This window comes from Camelus dromedarius, chromosome 8 (assembly GCF_036321535.1).
Source record: "Camelus dromedarius isolate mCamDro1 chromosome 8, mCamDro1.pat, whole genome shotgun sequence".
Classification (NCBI taxonomy): domain Eukaryota; kingdom Metazoa; phylum Chordata; class Mammalia; order Artiodactyla; family Camelidae; genus Camelus; species Camelus dromedarius.
This window is the reverse complement of record NC_087443.1, coordinates 58,978,355-58,994,571: the sequence shown is the minus strand read 5'-3', so window position 1 is coordinate 58,994,571 and position 16,217 is coordinate 58,978,355. Positions and strand designations below refer to the sequence as shown.

General features: G+C 33.5%; 1 protein-coding gene across 8 annotated transcripts in view; it reads right to left on the bottom strand.

The window, feature by feature from the left end:
- BTRC (beta-transducin repeat containing E3 ubiquitin protein ligase) overlaps positions 1 to 16,217 on the bottom strand; it is a 154,478-nt gene that overhangs the window by 75,277 nt on the left and 62,984 nt on the right. For 5 of the 8 annotated variants that reach the window (XM_010974458.3, XM_031461628.2, XM_064488348.1 and 2 more), the window contains one exon: positions 959 to 1,036. The exons of the other annotated variants lie outside the window; for them this stretch is intronic. In XM_010974458.3, the coding sequence (XP_010972760.1) occupies positions 959 to 1,036 (78 nt within the window). The remainder of the gene's footprint in view (positions 1 to 958; positions 1,037 to 16,217) is intronic. 8 annotated transcript variants of the gene reach the window in all.

The window sequence follows — 16,217 nt, the reverse complement described above, 5'->3', positions numbered from 1 at the left end:
AATGCTTTGGCAACTCTGAGATCTGCGTTTCAAATTATTGACTAGCTAAATAAACAAGTCATCGAACCTCTTTCAGCCTCCATTTTCTTCACCCATAAACTGGAAAGCATATCTAGCAACTTTATAGGGTTTTCTTGAGGCTTAAGTGAAATAAATATCAGGTTCATGGTGGGCAGTCAACAAACATTCAATCTCCTTTTTCCTAAAATAATGCCATAAATGCAAGTAAATCAAAATTGTTTTTACTACTGCTGGTGCTCATCTTATCCAATTTTATATTTAAAATAAATACCTATTCTCTGGCAACCCTGTGAGAACTTGTTTTTGTTGTCAGTGGGAGATGGAAGACTATTTAGAGGTTGCTACAGGCAGTGAGAAGAGCCAATTTTTTGACCAAATTTTTTGAACATTTTATTTTTAAAAATAGAGCAACATAGATTTGAACTTTCAAAGAAAAATGTGTTACTTTTGGGAAGTGGGGGTACCATGGTGAGTAAAAGTTATTTTAAAGTTGTCATCAATAAAGGCCTTTACTTCTAGAAAAAACAAACAAATACATTGCTCAGACTAAAAAGGGCTAACTTCCCTACAGGTAGATCCCTTTTGATTTTTTTTTTTTTTTAATGTATGAAGAATCTTAACAGAAAAGCAAGGTTTAAAGTCAACTATTCTACTGTCTGCACCTAAGAAGCATTTCAAGTTATTTTTCCTGACAAGAACCTTATTCTTTGGTTTTGTTTACACTACACATAAGCAATTGACTGTCTGTACTTGTACACCTAGGATAATTTTTAAATGACTGGGAAAACAATGTTAACTGATTGAAATTGATGGTTATAGCCAGACCAACTTCAGGGTACTCTTAATTTGAACTCCAGTGCTTAACGAATGGCAAATTGAGGGTTCCTGTCTTTTGTTGTTGGTAGCTTTTTATTTTAAGTAAGACTGAATTTCATACCTGTCTAAGTGAATTCTTCTCTGGTATTATCTTCCTAGGGGGTTCGCCATTATTACAGTCTTCTCTCTCTGAGGAATTCTGTGAAAGAAAGTAAGCTTTAATTCAGTTCTCATTATCTTCAATTTTATTCTGTGGGAGTAAACTGAATTACATTTCTAATTCTGTAAGCTAGAATACCATGTATATTTATGCATTTATTTTATTTGAAGATTTATATATATACAGACATACACTTACATAAAGGAAAACATATGCCCATGTATATAAATAAATGTATGTAGGGATCTAGGTGAAGAAGTATTTCATCTGTATTTAAGCACTGCCCAGCAGATCATATTCATTATAAGTCTAGTTTATTGTTCTTTCAAAATGCAGGCTGGCATTGGATACAAGAAAGCTCCAGTCTATTCTGCAATGATAATGACTGAAACCATGATTATTGCCTTCTCTTTTAGTTTTACTAAAATAATTAGTTTTGAAACCGTAGTAAATGTTTGGTTGGTCCAAGTTCTCAAAGTCTAGAGCCTTCAAAAAAAAAAAAGTTATTTCTCCTCATTCTCTTCTCAGATTTTTCTTTTCTTTATTGAAAATAGCATAGTACTTACTTAGCTCAAAGCAATAAAATTTAATCAGTGTTTTTGGTCTGAATAGAGTCCATTCTTGCCACTATCATGTCGAACAGCAGCTAGAAGACCCTAAAATGTCAATGGGATTTTTAAATACTTAAAGAGAGGGAAATAACAACCCAACTGAAAGGGAGTTGAGTTCTAAATATCAACAAAGTAAAAAGGCAACCCACAAAATGGGAAAAAAACATTTGCAAATCATCTATCTGATAAAGGATTAACATCCAGAATAAAGAGAGATGTTGTAAAAACTCAGTAACAAAAAACTCAATTCAAAAATGGGCAAAGGACTTGAACAGACATTTGTCCAAGATATACAAATGGCCAATAAGCACATAAAAGGATGTTCAATATCACTAATCATTTCAGAAATAAATAGCAGAACTACAAGGAGATATTACCACACATTCATTAGGAAGGCTACTATCAAAAACAAACAAAACAAAATAACAGGTATTGATGAGGATGCTGAGAAATTGAGTTCTTGTGCACTACTGGTAGGAATGTAAAATGGTACATCTGCTATGTGAAACAGTATGGTGGTTCCTCAAAAAATTAAAAATAGAATTAAATGATCCAAAAATTCCACTTCTGGGTATATACCCAAAAGAACTGAAAGCAGAGTCTCAAAGAGATATTTATACATCTGTGTTCATAGCAGCATTATCCACAATAGCTAAAATATGGAAACAATCCAAGTATATGGTGATGGATGAATGGATAAGCAAAATGTGGTATATACATACAACGGAGTAATATTTGGCCTGAAAAAGGAAATTCTGACACACACTACTACATGGATGAACCCTGAGGACATTATGCTAGGTGAAATAAGCCAGTCACAAAAAGAAATACTGTATGATTCCACTATTTGTATAAGACACTTAAGAGTAGTCAAAACAGAGAGATAGAAAGTAGAATGGTAGTTGCCAGAGGCTGAGAGAAAAGAGGAATAGGAAGTTATTGCTTTATGGGTAAGAGTTTCAGTTTTACAAGATGAAAAGAGTTATGGAGATGGATGAAGGTGACAGTTGCACAATATTATGAATGTATTTAATAACACCGAACTGTACACTTTAAAATAGTTAAGATGATTTATGTTATGTGTATTTTATCACATTAAAAATAATTGAAAAAAATCTGGTAATCAACACATGTAAATCACTATCTGAAGGCAAAATACAGAAAATCCAAATATATATTATTTGGGCTCTAGTTTCCACACTACATTTGTAATGTTACTATTTTAGAATTTGCAGTTGATTTAATCATTACATTGCATATATTCATCACATTATAACTGAGGAGTTACTTTATTTTTAGATCCAGAAATTATACCCAACATGAGTTTATCTGAAAATTTTCATACAAGTATGAAATCATTAATAGATCATAACTGTGTTTTAAACTTAAGTATTAGTTATACATGTTTTGCTTTACATCAAATACTGTATCTTAAGAGATATTAAAGGATAAATAGCATGTACATAGTGTCAAAAGGCCCTCTGTGGCTGACACCTGTGTGCCTTGTGTCACCTTGACAGTACCTTAAGGTGTTTCTTTTGAGCAGAAACTCTTACAAGGTTTAAATTGATATTTTACATTTATGACAATCACTTTAAACTTAAAGGACCTTAAAATCAAGATAAGAAGAAAAAATGCTATATTAAGTAAGAGAGAGAGGTTCAATAGCTTCAGAGTTCTGCTTTTTCTCCCCATTTTGGAAAAAAAGGAATGCAGACTATCTACCAAAAATGAGGGACAGACATAGTTGAGTTAATGACTACAAAGCATTCCAAATAAGGTAACTAGTGATAAATACACCATTATAAAAGAATCAAAGAAAGGGAAAAGTCAACATTGAACCTATAAAATCAATTTATATTTAACTTTTCTTTTAAAAAAAAGTACAGATCAATGTTTTAAATGCCAAAATTAAATGTCTTATATAATAAAAACTTACTTAAGCCAGTACTCAATTTTAAACTTATAATTTGCATGTAACTATTTCCCAGACCATGGAGCTCTACACCCTTCTTTAAATGAAATACCATTTCAGATCATCTAAACCTGTTTAATTCAATGTAAGGTCCTATATTTCAAAATTAATTAAGTTTTGTTTAAAAATCATAATAAACTTGGAAGTGTAATTACTTTTTGGTGGAAGCTTATTACATTGAAGACATTATAAATCACATTTTTACTCTATAGGTGCTTGGGATGAAACAAAATTGATGGCAAATTCTTTATATACTAAATAACATAGTAAAAAATAGTGATCTGACAGGATAAGTAGCAGCTATCTAGACCATATCCACAATTTTCTTCCTCCTGACCCTCTATTTTATCTGATTTAGATGGTAAACTACTGAGTGGATATTACAAGAATGTCTAAGGTATTAAAAGATGAAAGGAGCTAAAGGACAATTACTACCTGAAAGCAGAACATAGAGCTAGCTGTAAAGGAGCTCCTTTCCCTTCTCCACCCCATTGGGACAAAGGACAGATACAGTATATATTGTGTTGTTTTAAAACAAAAAAGTAACTCAAGCAAGAAAAAGAGAAAAACATTGTTAGAGCTAGTTCTTTTTTTAGAAAGAGTAATGCAACATTTTTTACTCTGGACCATCCACCATGGGAAACCAAAGCAATTCCAAAAAATTCAACTCTTGTTGTTGCATAAAAATATAAGTAGGGATATTAAACAGTCATGATATAATAAGGAGCAAGGAGTAAGGTCCCTCCTAACAGTGAATAGGAGAGCCAGAAAGCCAGTGAATGAGAGACAATGGAATAGCTCTAGAGTCTTGAGAGTGGAGGAGAAAGATGATACAGCATGTATACCTACGTAGTCACCTCAGTGGTTCTCAAAGCCTGCATGCCCTCCAACATCAGCCAGTAGCAGTTATTCCTTGTGTCTGTATCTATGATACATCCCAATAAGCAATGTTCACAATTGCCCTGGGTCATCAAGCTAGATTACATCCAATAAATTCTATTTAAGGGTAACTAATTGATGCAAGTAAAACTCATCTCACAAATTAGCAGATGACAAATAACAGGATGGTTATGTAATTTCAAAAATATTTCTCCAAAAGACGCATAATAATTACAAAAGAAAAAAACAGTAGCCTCACAGTGGAGAGATCCAGTAGACACCACCTTAACATTATGCGCCTTTTGATATGATGTACTGAGAACACATTATTACTTTCAAGGTAACCTTGCCAAAAACACACAACCTCAATGTGATTGTGAGAAAACAACAGACTAACCCAAAATAAGGAACATCTTACAAAATTACTAGCCTGTACTTAACAAAAAAAATGTCAAGGTCATGAAATATAAAGACTAAGGAACTGTTTCAGGTTAAAGAAAACTAAAGAGACATAACAATGCAACTTGTGATCTGAGGTTATGGGATGGGAGTACTGAAAAGAAAAATGATGGTAAACTCTCCTATACTGAATAGGGAAAAATAGTGATCTGAGCCTAAGAGAAATAGGATGAGTAATAACTATCTAGCCCATATCCATAATTTTTTTCCTCCTGACCCTCTACTTTATCTATTTTTGATGGGTAACAACAATTCAGTGGGTATTATGATATAATATTTGTATAAAGGACATTATTGGAAAAACTAGAAAATTTTGAATAAGGTCTATAGATGAACTAATAACATTGTATCAATGTTAATTTCCTAGTTGTTTCCCCACTTTTAAAATTTACACATGGAAAAAATTCATTCTTTTTGGTGTGTAGTTTAATTCTGACAAAAGCATACAACTATGTAACCACCACCAAAATCATGATGTAATGCAGTTCCATCACACCCTAAATTAGCCTTTATAGTCAACTGCTTTCCCCAGTGATTCTTGATTTATTTTTTGTCTCAGTAATTGTCTTTTCTAAAATGTCATAAAGTGAATCATACAGTATGTAATTTTTTAAGTCTGTCTTTTTTCACCTAACGTAATACATTTGAGAATCATTCGTGTTGTTGCATATATCAGCAATTCTTTCCTTTTCATTGTCAGGTAGTATCACCGTATGTATATACCAAAGTTTATTTATACATTCAATTTCCTGACTTTGACAACTTGTACTTAGGAAACACAGAACAAAACATTTAGGAATAGAAGGACATTATTCTGTAACTAACTCCAAACAGCTCAGAAAAAAATAAAAAGTAAATGGATGTTAGTAAATATATAAATGTATAAGCAAGAGATAAAGCAAACATGTTAACATATGGAGAATTCATGTTAAGAGTATAAGAGGATTCTTTGTACTATTCTTTCAACTTTTCTGTAAGTCTGAAATTACGTCAAAATAAAAATTAACAAAATAGATGAAACCTAAAAGAAAATATGTTAAGAAATAGAAAAACAGAAGTCAGATAAGTGAAAAATAAATTGAGGGGAAAAATTCCATCAAATATAAATAAAAGTTATATTCTACCACTTAACCCTGAGTCATTTAGAAAAACCTGACCGCTTTGAACAATTCATTTGCAACACTAAGATGGAATGTTTCATTATAGTAAATCATTTGCAGGATGCATTTATAGTCTTGGAATAACAATATTAAATGAATATTAGCATTATGTTAAAATATTTCTGAAAAAGATACTATATAACTTTCTTTTATATTAACTTGAATATTTATCTCTTAACCCAGCACTTACTAGCTTAGAATTAAAATAGGCAGAATAAAAGCCTCACTGATAACTTCGAAATTAACTTCAAACTGGAAGCATTAAGAGTTGTAACACCTGAAGACATGGTAACAGAAGTCTGGGTAGGGAAAAGTCTGTAAAGTGAAATACTGCTAAACCTCATGCATTAGATCTCAGGGATGTATCTTGGATAAAATATTTCCAGAAGTAACCTGGGAATGAATAAAAAAGAAAAAGAATCACATTTTTTTAAAAAAAAGTATTCAGATGATAAACATAAATAAACTGTCTCAAAATCATCATATCCAAATTTAAAGCACACTTTACTATTCTCAACCATTCTAGGCTAGCTCTTTCCCTTCCAACTTTTCTTTCTACCCCAGACTTAAATCTTCAGAGTCAATTTTTACACATCCCTTCTCCCTTTTTTTCTTTGAATGTATCTAGCCAATTTCAGGTCATCAGTTTTTCCTTTGAATTATCTATTTTAATAGATCTAACTCTAGTTTTGCATTTTACTGTAGTCTAGACCACCTCTTACCAGTGTGATTACTATTGAGATAGCCGTCTGGCATCCTTGCCTAAATCAACATCTGCTCCATTTTATACACTAATGTCAGAATCACTGTTCTAAAAAGAGATCACTCCCTTGCTTAAAAAAAAAAAAAAAAAAAAAAAAAAAAGTCTCTTCCACCATCTACACATTACTTATCATTCTCCAAAATAAGAAAAGCACTCTCACCCCTGTGCTTTTGCTAAGTCTATTCCTTCAATGTGCAATAGCCTTCTTCCCCAATCTCTTCATGTACTAGAATCCTGATTCAAGAGTTAACTAAAATGATACCTTCTCTAAGAAGGTATTATCCCTTCCTCCCCCTACTCCTATCCTACCTACCCCTAAAATGATACCTTCTCTAAGAAGGTATTATCCCTTCCTCCCCCTACTCCTATCCTACCTACCCCTAGCTGGAATTAATTACTCTGAATTAGCACTTTATTTCTATTTTAGAATTTACTTATAGCTCTCTATATTACATCTCTGTATGAATATGCTTCCCACCATCACCTTGCACTGTAAGCTTCTTCAGGGCAGGGCCAGTTTTTTTTCATCTTCATTTTCCAGTGGCTCAGCACAAAGCTTGCGAGTATAACATGTTTTAAAATGTCTGTTAGATCTAATACTATTGCCAGGTTAATCTTTCTAAATACCACTACTATCCTGGTGGTCTTTTTTCTCAAAAACTTTTAGTGGCTTTAGTTTTTATGAAATCAAATATGAAGTTCTAGGCCTGGTTTTCAAGACTTTCCAGAATTTTCCACTATATTATATCAAGTTATTTCCCTCAACAAACATTCTCTGCCTTGGTTATGCAAGTCCCTCCACAGTTTCATAAATTTGTGATTTGATCTTGAAATTTTCAGGCTAGAAGGGATCTAGTCTAGCTCCCTCAACAATTATAAACACAAGAAAATCATTTAATCTATTCAAGTCCTACCCACTCTTAAAAGAAGTTTCAAGTATCATCTTCTCTAAGAAACCATACAACTACTCCATTTTCTTCTACTGGAAATTCCTTAACACTTTTCTTTGGTCCACACAATTTGGCACTTAAATAGATAAATGTTTGCATGTTACTCTCAACTATCCAATAAGATTGAAAGCTTACTGGGCAGACTTTGGGGCTCCCTCTACCTCCCAACACATTAGCTAATATAGAGATAGATAATAAGGGCTTAATAAATATTTGAAACCCTACCTCACACTATCTAGCTAGCTTTAAAATGGTTTTCATAGCAGAGAACTTCAAAGTGATAGCCCAACTACAGTCCTACCATACCACTACATTAATGCCAGCATGATAATTTACAGGAAGAGTCTGCAAGCTCCTGTTCTATAGATTCTGCAAATAAAGTTCTATTGAAACTTAACCACCCTCATTCATTACCTTTTGTCTGTGGCTGCTTTCACACCACAATGGCAGAGATGAGTAGTCAGAGTTCCTATGGCCCACAAAGCCTCAAATGTTTACTGTCTGCTCCTTTACAGATAAAATTTGTCAACCCTTTATTAAGGAAGAAAAGTTCTATGGATAAGGAAAGCATTCCTAACTTTTCAGTTTTTGTTTGTGGTATCCAAAACAAGAAGTAGAGAGGTTTTGGTGGTAGCACACAGCAGGTTTATGGATTGGGCAGTATTCTCCACGATCTCATAAGTGGCTTATTTACTGTTTTCAGTTATCTATTCGAACACACAACTCCTGATGACATGGATAATTAAGAGTTGATTATATAATCAAATGAAAAACTAAACTAATTTACACAGTGATGAAAAGTCAAGCCACTCATAATGACTTATAATAATCTTTGAGTAAGCATCTTGCTCAAGGTTGGATGGTGCAACAGAGCCTGAGTCTATCTGAATAGAGATCTGTTACAAATAAAATAACCAGCTCCAAAACTAGAAGTCACATTTTCCACCTATGCCACATTCTTCAGTGGGAGAATTCAAAAGACACTGTAATCAGGAAAATTATATTATTTTATCAAAGCAGGTAAACTGTGGTGAATTAAAACTCTTGATTTTAAGTCATTTGTTCATCATCATGTAAAATGACAAGCCATGTAAAGGGAAAAATCTTGAGACCTATTCCTATAGCTAGTAGCAAATATCGTATGGTGGGCTTGACTGGTACATTAGTAACTGGATTCATATTTTTCTCATTAACTTATTATATCACTTAGAGCTAATTATAGCCTCCAAATACACACAATCACACAATTTTCAATTTTAAAAAATAGGAAAAATTACTCTTCTACAGGTTAAAAGGTGATTTAGCTACATGGATAAAAATCATTCAAACTCTTCAATCAAAGGTGACAAATAAAACACTATGTGAGTGAGTGTATATGTGTGTGTGTTTAAACAAATTTTAATTCATCTTTCTAGGACACAGTGGAGAAAACTTAGGTCATTTAAGTTCAGAAGCTGATTGAAGAATCCTATTCAAGGACCAGTTTCAGGGAGGACCTCAAGTGTCCTCATAAGGCAATATTCTCTGGCATGTTTTCATGTACATTGCTTCTCCAGCACGTTTATCATTTGACATATTCTATTAAACCACAACCACATCAAAGCCTCCCTATACTGCTAAACTTCAATAAGATCTACCAGTTAAAGCTTTCAAGAAGTGATATTTTCTAGTAATACACCAATCCAAGCAAGTGCTAGAAACCAGATAAAATGGAAAGCACTCTCTGGGAAAAACAAACATACAGGACTTCCATTAGTACTGCCTTACTCCCTATGACAGAAGTCCAAAAAAAAAAAAAAAAAACAAAACAAAAAACACCAAGTAGGATGTTCCCTCTGCTACACTGTCCGACACTAATTATAAAACACTTACAGATGCAGCCTTTCTCAAAATGCAAAGGGATTGTGTATATTTGCAAAGAACAAGTAATTTTTATGCTTCCAAATTCTTAATCCTGTTTGGAGCTGTCAGTGGGGGTTAATGGAAGCCTTGGATAGGAGAATTCCAATCTGGTTGGCAGATGGATAGGTTGGTTATAGCTGCATAACTATGTCTTGCCTGCAGGCACAATTCAGAACACTGTTAAAGCAATATAAAGTCTCTGTCAAGCTGAACCATTTGGATCAGTAGCAAGGAGAAATAATAATAAAAAAGAAGTTCATTTCTGGGCCTTGTGCATTTATGCTAGTATGCAGAAACTGATTAATTGTCATAGTGTGCTGGTCTTCTATACCTCAGATTTCTACTTCTGGAGTAGATTTTGCATGCTAATATAATCATTCTCCCTCTTGAGACATTAGCAAATAATCAAATGAAAAACAGGATCATAATTTACTGAGATTCGAGCAATTCTCTATGCAAATTTGACTTGTTATTGCTGCTGCCTCGTTAATCTGAATGCCTTTGACAAACTCCTTTGATTTATGAACTCATGACAACTCCAATGTGTATATATTTTGCTAGATTGACATTATCATTAAGAGTGGGTGGACTGAGCTCACATGAATGGCTGATTTTATTCGCTGGTGTCTGCTGCTCAACAGCTGAGCATCTCCTCCTCACAAAGCCCCTGAGCGTCAGGCTCTTCCCATCTTCCCATCCATTCATCATCTCGATGTTAATTGGCCCAGGCTTTAAGCAAATTTTCAACACGATTTAAAGGCACGATGACACTGATTACTGACCCTCTGCCATACGGTGCCTATTGATTAACCTGACAGAGATGATGAGCTTGAGGGAAACTAGGTGTGTGGGGACCTCGGGGGGAAAAATATATTGTCTATGCAGGCAAACACTTGTCATTACCTCACAAGCCAGAATTTGCACAGCACACATTCTTAAAACACACTACCACTTTAACACCTACAGCTAACGCAGAAAGTGCTTTCTGTACTCAGATATTACATATATGTCATGTCAAAGCCCATGACACATTCAGTATTTAGAAGAACTCCCCAGATAGATGTCTGCCTTTCAACCAATTATGCTTGTGCTGGCTGATGTATGGATTTTAGGTTAAATTCAAAGAAAGTGCTGGGTGGCCTAGCAGTGTTGTATCTTATCAGAGAGGAATGAGAATAGGAAAACAAACTAGGCTCTTGAAAACAAATAGAGGAAGTAGGAAAGGAAGGAGTAAAACTGCTGCCATTCTACCACTACTACAATAAACTGCCATTCTACCAGTATTACAATAAGAGGTACTCTTTGAAAGGAAGAAAACAACCCGATTTTACAAATTTTATTTTCTGTTCTTCAAATGCTACTACCTGATTCCAACTGTGAAACTATTTCTGACACAGAAATTACCAATAACTGAATATTTTAAAATAAAACTAATATTTAAGTCTAACAAACATACCCCTTAAATTCTTGCTTGCCCATTTTCAACAACTGCTATACAAACGACGGTACTTGAGGAAACTGTGCAGGATATTTGAAGTTAAGCTTCATGAGAAAACTAAATGCTTTATTATCTAATAAAAAATATTAAAAGTTCATAATTAATAGTTACTGAACACACACATTAGTAACAAACAAAAATCTGTTTTAAGATCTGCAAATTTACACAAGCAAAGCCATGTAGCACACTATCAGGGATCAAACAAAAAACCATCTTTAGATAGGAAAGGCTCTTATTTAAAACAAAGCTAACAAAATATGTTCCTTCTGGCCACACATCACCTTGTTTACTTACAAGTCCTGGAGGGACAGCCAATATACAATTTTAAACACGGAGATTTTGGAGCAGTTCTAACAGTTACTTCAAAGCTAAAATAACAGAAAACTGAACAACAGCCCAGCTGTAGTCCTTATTAAGGTGACATCGACTGTTAATGTTAGAGATCAAATGTATTTCAAGTCAAACTGCATTGGTGCCTGTTACACTGGAACATGTAGCTTACTCCCTAAAAACCTGCCTCCTGCTCTTTTAAGATAAACAAGCTCAACTAAGCACTGAGATACTCTGATAAGAAGGATGGAAGAGACGAGCTGTATCAGAGTGACAAGGCAAGGACATGAAGGAGTAGTATCGCTTTTGTTAACTTTCGATTACAGAATATACCATAATACAGCATTTTAATATTTCAACATTAAAAGTATAGCTAGTATAGGAGGATAGATTTCTATCTATAAATAAGGGGAAGAGAAAAAAAGCTAAAATAGTTCTTTGTTTTGTGAACAGGAGAGATACTACACAGCGTCTGAACACATCCAGCTTTGTGACTTCTTTTTTTTTTTTTTAACATTTTTTATTGATTTATAATCATTTTACAATGTTATGTCAAATTCCAGTGTTCAGCACAATTTTTCAGTTATTCATGGACATATATACACTCCTTGTCACATTTTTTTAATCAAAGGTTTGAACATCAACTTAGCTATGACTATGAGTACTATATAAAAGAATTTATAATCATGTTAATATGCTCCACATCAGATTTTGACTCTAAAGGCGATTTAAAAACACGAACAAAAAAATTCATACCTTGCCCTTCCAAGTATGATTTTTTTAATATTTTATTCTGCTTAACATCTCAATGCAGTAACCACACTACATCTATTTATAACAATATAGCCAAATATTTAAAAAATCTCAATAGACTTACAAAGGGGGCATTTGTATACTACTGTAGGTTGTTTTTTTTTTTCTTAACAGAACCCAGATGACTATCATTCATTCAGGAAGAAAAGGGTTTCATGCATATGTTTTCACTGTTCAAACTACAATGAAAATTTTTTAAAAATACAATAAAAATGTACAAAGTAGCTAAACAGCCACAGTAAAATGAATAAAAATTTACCAAGGGGATTTGGGATAAAAGGACATACATAATTTTAAAACTAATCTCACCTACTATGGTGAACAAAAGTATAAATAGTTTAATTTACCTCTTACCTTTAAGTCTACATGAATCTAAAAGAATTTTTATTTTCCTTTTCAAGATACTACCTTTATGATTATGTGTTTAGGACAGATCCTTTCATGCCACAATTTTCTTTGCTGCCATACTTACACAATATTTCAGCCAGAGATCCTCTGCATATAGCTTTGTGTGAATTAAGAGGCAAACATTTGCTTCTACTAATAAGGACATCTGGTTATTTTTGTAACTCAAAGACATCTGCATTCTTTAGATCTTTTTGATTTCTCAGAATGGGGTTGAGAAGTACAGAACCCTCCGGATGTATGCCAAAATCCATTCTGTCATCTCTGTTCCTGATTTTTTTTTTTCTGCTAAATGACTTTCATCACCTTGGATATCTTCCCTGCTTTGGTGTTCCCATTTTATTACAATTCGACAACCCTGTGAAATATATATCAACTTTAAAGTTGATAAATTGTAATATCCCCAAATGTCTATCCATTTTGGAATGAAAATAAAACCATTCCAAGTAAATAAGTAAATTTCTGGAAACCAGATTGGGCTAGGTTAGGATTTGTGTTTAGGTATATATTTCTATTGTGAACTGTCCCTTATTTAATCACTCTCTTTTTCCCTTATTATTATTAAGAAGTTATTATTCTGTGGGCTTACTATCCTTTGGACTTTCCCACTAATTATATAAAGTCCTAAAGAATTTTCAGGACTTTAAAATTACAAATACCATCCCCACTCATTGACTTATATAGATTTTTGGTTCCCAAGGGTTAACAACATGGTCCAGCATAGGTCTTGAAGGATATGCCTTAAAGAATAGCAACTTACCAATAAGAAATCAAATGTCATACTTTGCTTTTATAGCCCCTGCTTTTTTCTTAAAATGCCAAGGAGATTAACTATACTCCTTATGCAGGATACTTGAGTTAAAGCTCTAACTTTTGCTTTTACTGTAAATTCTCCTTTCTCATTTTCTACTCATCTCCACTACAGAAATTAAAATTAAAAAAAAAATGAGGGAAAATAAGTTTTTAAACAGAAAACAGCTAATATAATTCACATTGACTACATTCTCATAGGTCTCTAAAGTAGCCAGACACCAAGGTAGTATTGGCCTAAAGGATTTAAAATTTAAGTGAGAAGGCTTCTATTTCTGAAGGGTCAGAGGTTATAAACGCCTATTTATATCTTCAATTTTTCATCTATTAATATTACCAAACAACAAAATAAAACCAAAACAAATTAAACCTGGAGTTCTACCATGGCATTTTGATAATTTATTTGGGAAGATGGCTAATTTTACTACCCTAGGGACAAACAACCTTGTAGATTTATTGTTGTTTTTGTTTTTAACAATGTTCCTTGATGTGTAAGTACAAATTTTAAAAGATTTTTCTTTTTATCCAGTAGAAGATGATTTTTCTTGTAACAATGCAAATGGTTTCTACTTAAAGGATATGCTTGTGTGTTATTCTAACAAAATTATTTCTCTTAAGCCTATGGTTTTAAATTATGGAACACTAGAGAATGGTTAACTTCTATTCTGCTTAGTATGCAGAATTTTGTTTGTGCATTTCTGACAAATCCTAGAAATAGTTTGATTATGATGTCACTACTTTCCACACTATAACTGTTCTTAATCTAAATAATCACAAGAAATCTACATTATTTTTGTTTCTCAGAATTACTTGATAAGTCACTACAATTATAAAAAGGAAAAGTTTTACTATCATTTAGTGGAACTAAAGAATTTTCTTTAGAGATAGTAATGATCTTTTGTTGATTAAAGAAAAAGTCAGAAACATTTATCTAAATGTTCCAGAATTATTCTGCCTTGTATCAGCATCCCAATTTTAAAATTGTTTGTTTTTTTTGGTTATTGTTAAAAAGTAAATAATAAATAAATAATGATCAACCAATTCAAATTGGGATAATTTAATCAATGATCTCTCAAAAACTGTTATTAATATTGTCAATGGACAAAAGTCCAACCTGCGCTTGAAAACTAACTACATGCTTTTGTTGCTCTGTTGAGTTATGGAATGAAAATACTGCTTCACTAATTTCAGAGTTTGGTAATGAATGATAGGTTTTCCAGATATCAAATATTAGTTTTAACATCATAGTGTTTATCCTTACAGTACAGAACCTGTGAATACCCTAATAGCCAACTTTGGCATTAAAGTTTGTTTTGCCACAATACCCTGTGCTCCTGCAGACAGTGAAGGAACAGTGGACTTCAAAACCAGCTGCCTATCACTGACTGCTGTACAAAGGACATTCTAAGTAGTGGTCGGTAAAGAAAGCGTAGCCATTTCTAAATGCCAGTAGTTTCCAGCATCTCCTTTCCTTCTGAGTGGAATGAAGTCTGCAAGCACGGACTGGTGGGTCATTCAACCCATGAGGGCCTGGAAAGGTTTCAAGAATAACAGAGGTCATGTAATTGCCAAAAGAGCATTAGCCACTCAATCATAATGGATAATTAAATGACCTACATGATTCCTGAAATAGCTGCTCTATATTTGGTCTATTACTTGCATCCCTCAAGATAAGCTACTCGTCTGGTCTGCCTTGACCCGCAAAAGTCCAACCTGCGCCTGAAAACTAGCTGCTTGCTTCTGTTGCTTTGTAATTCCACCCCCTCTCCCCATTTCCAAGTAGTCATGCCCCAGACTATGCTTTCAAGAGGACACACATAAAAAAATCAATCTTGTATCCTTCTCCCTATTGTGCTCTCTGGAATGTTACAAATGACTAAAACAAAGAAAAAAAATTAGGAAATTCCTGGTTCAGATCTTTGGGGGATAGAAGGAAGAAACATAAGAACTACAAAGAAGGAAAGTCATGATAAAAATTTTTTTTTAAGTTTTGCTCAATATGCCTCCAAAGAATTTTACATTGATTATAAAGCCAGTCAGGAATTTTTTGTGGGCAGCAAGTCATTAAAACTCCAATTGCCTGGACTGTACTTTTGATGGTGTGGGATATTAGAATCTTTCCTGGCCTAGTTTTTTAGTCCACACAATAAGCAAACTGCTTTTCAACAAAGTAAAATATATATGAAATCAATTGTTTTATAATAGCAGTAGCAAAAGGAACAAGAATCTATATCCTTCACATTTTCATCTCTCTAAATAGTTCAACAATCTCACTACAATACTTGGTCAGAAATACAACCAAATAGAAGCCTGGTGCATGAAATGGCAAAAAAGGACTGGAGAATATGCTCCTTTCAGAGAAAAAGGTCTGCCTGTGGCCCTAGAGGTAGCTGCACATCAAGCAAACACTACATAAAGAACCAAGAGACAAGTAACCAAAGACAACTCCACAATAATGGCAAGGGACAAGGGACAAAAGAGCTCACATTTAGAATACCTTGAGGGCTACTAGGATTTTTCTGTTTCCACAGGAAATTATGTAGCTTAAGGCTACTTACTACCCTGGTCTCTTACTGGTACATGAATGGCTTATTAAACCTAGAACATATCTGTTTTAGTTAACTTCTGGGGGGAGGAGGTTAGAGGGGGAGAGGAGAACAAAATG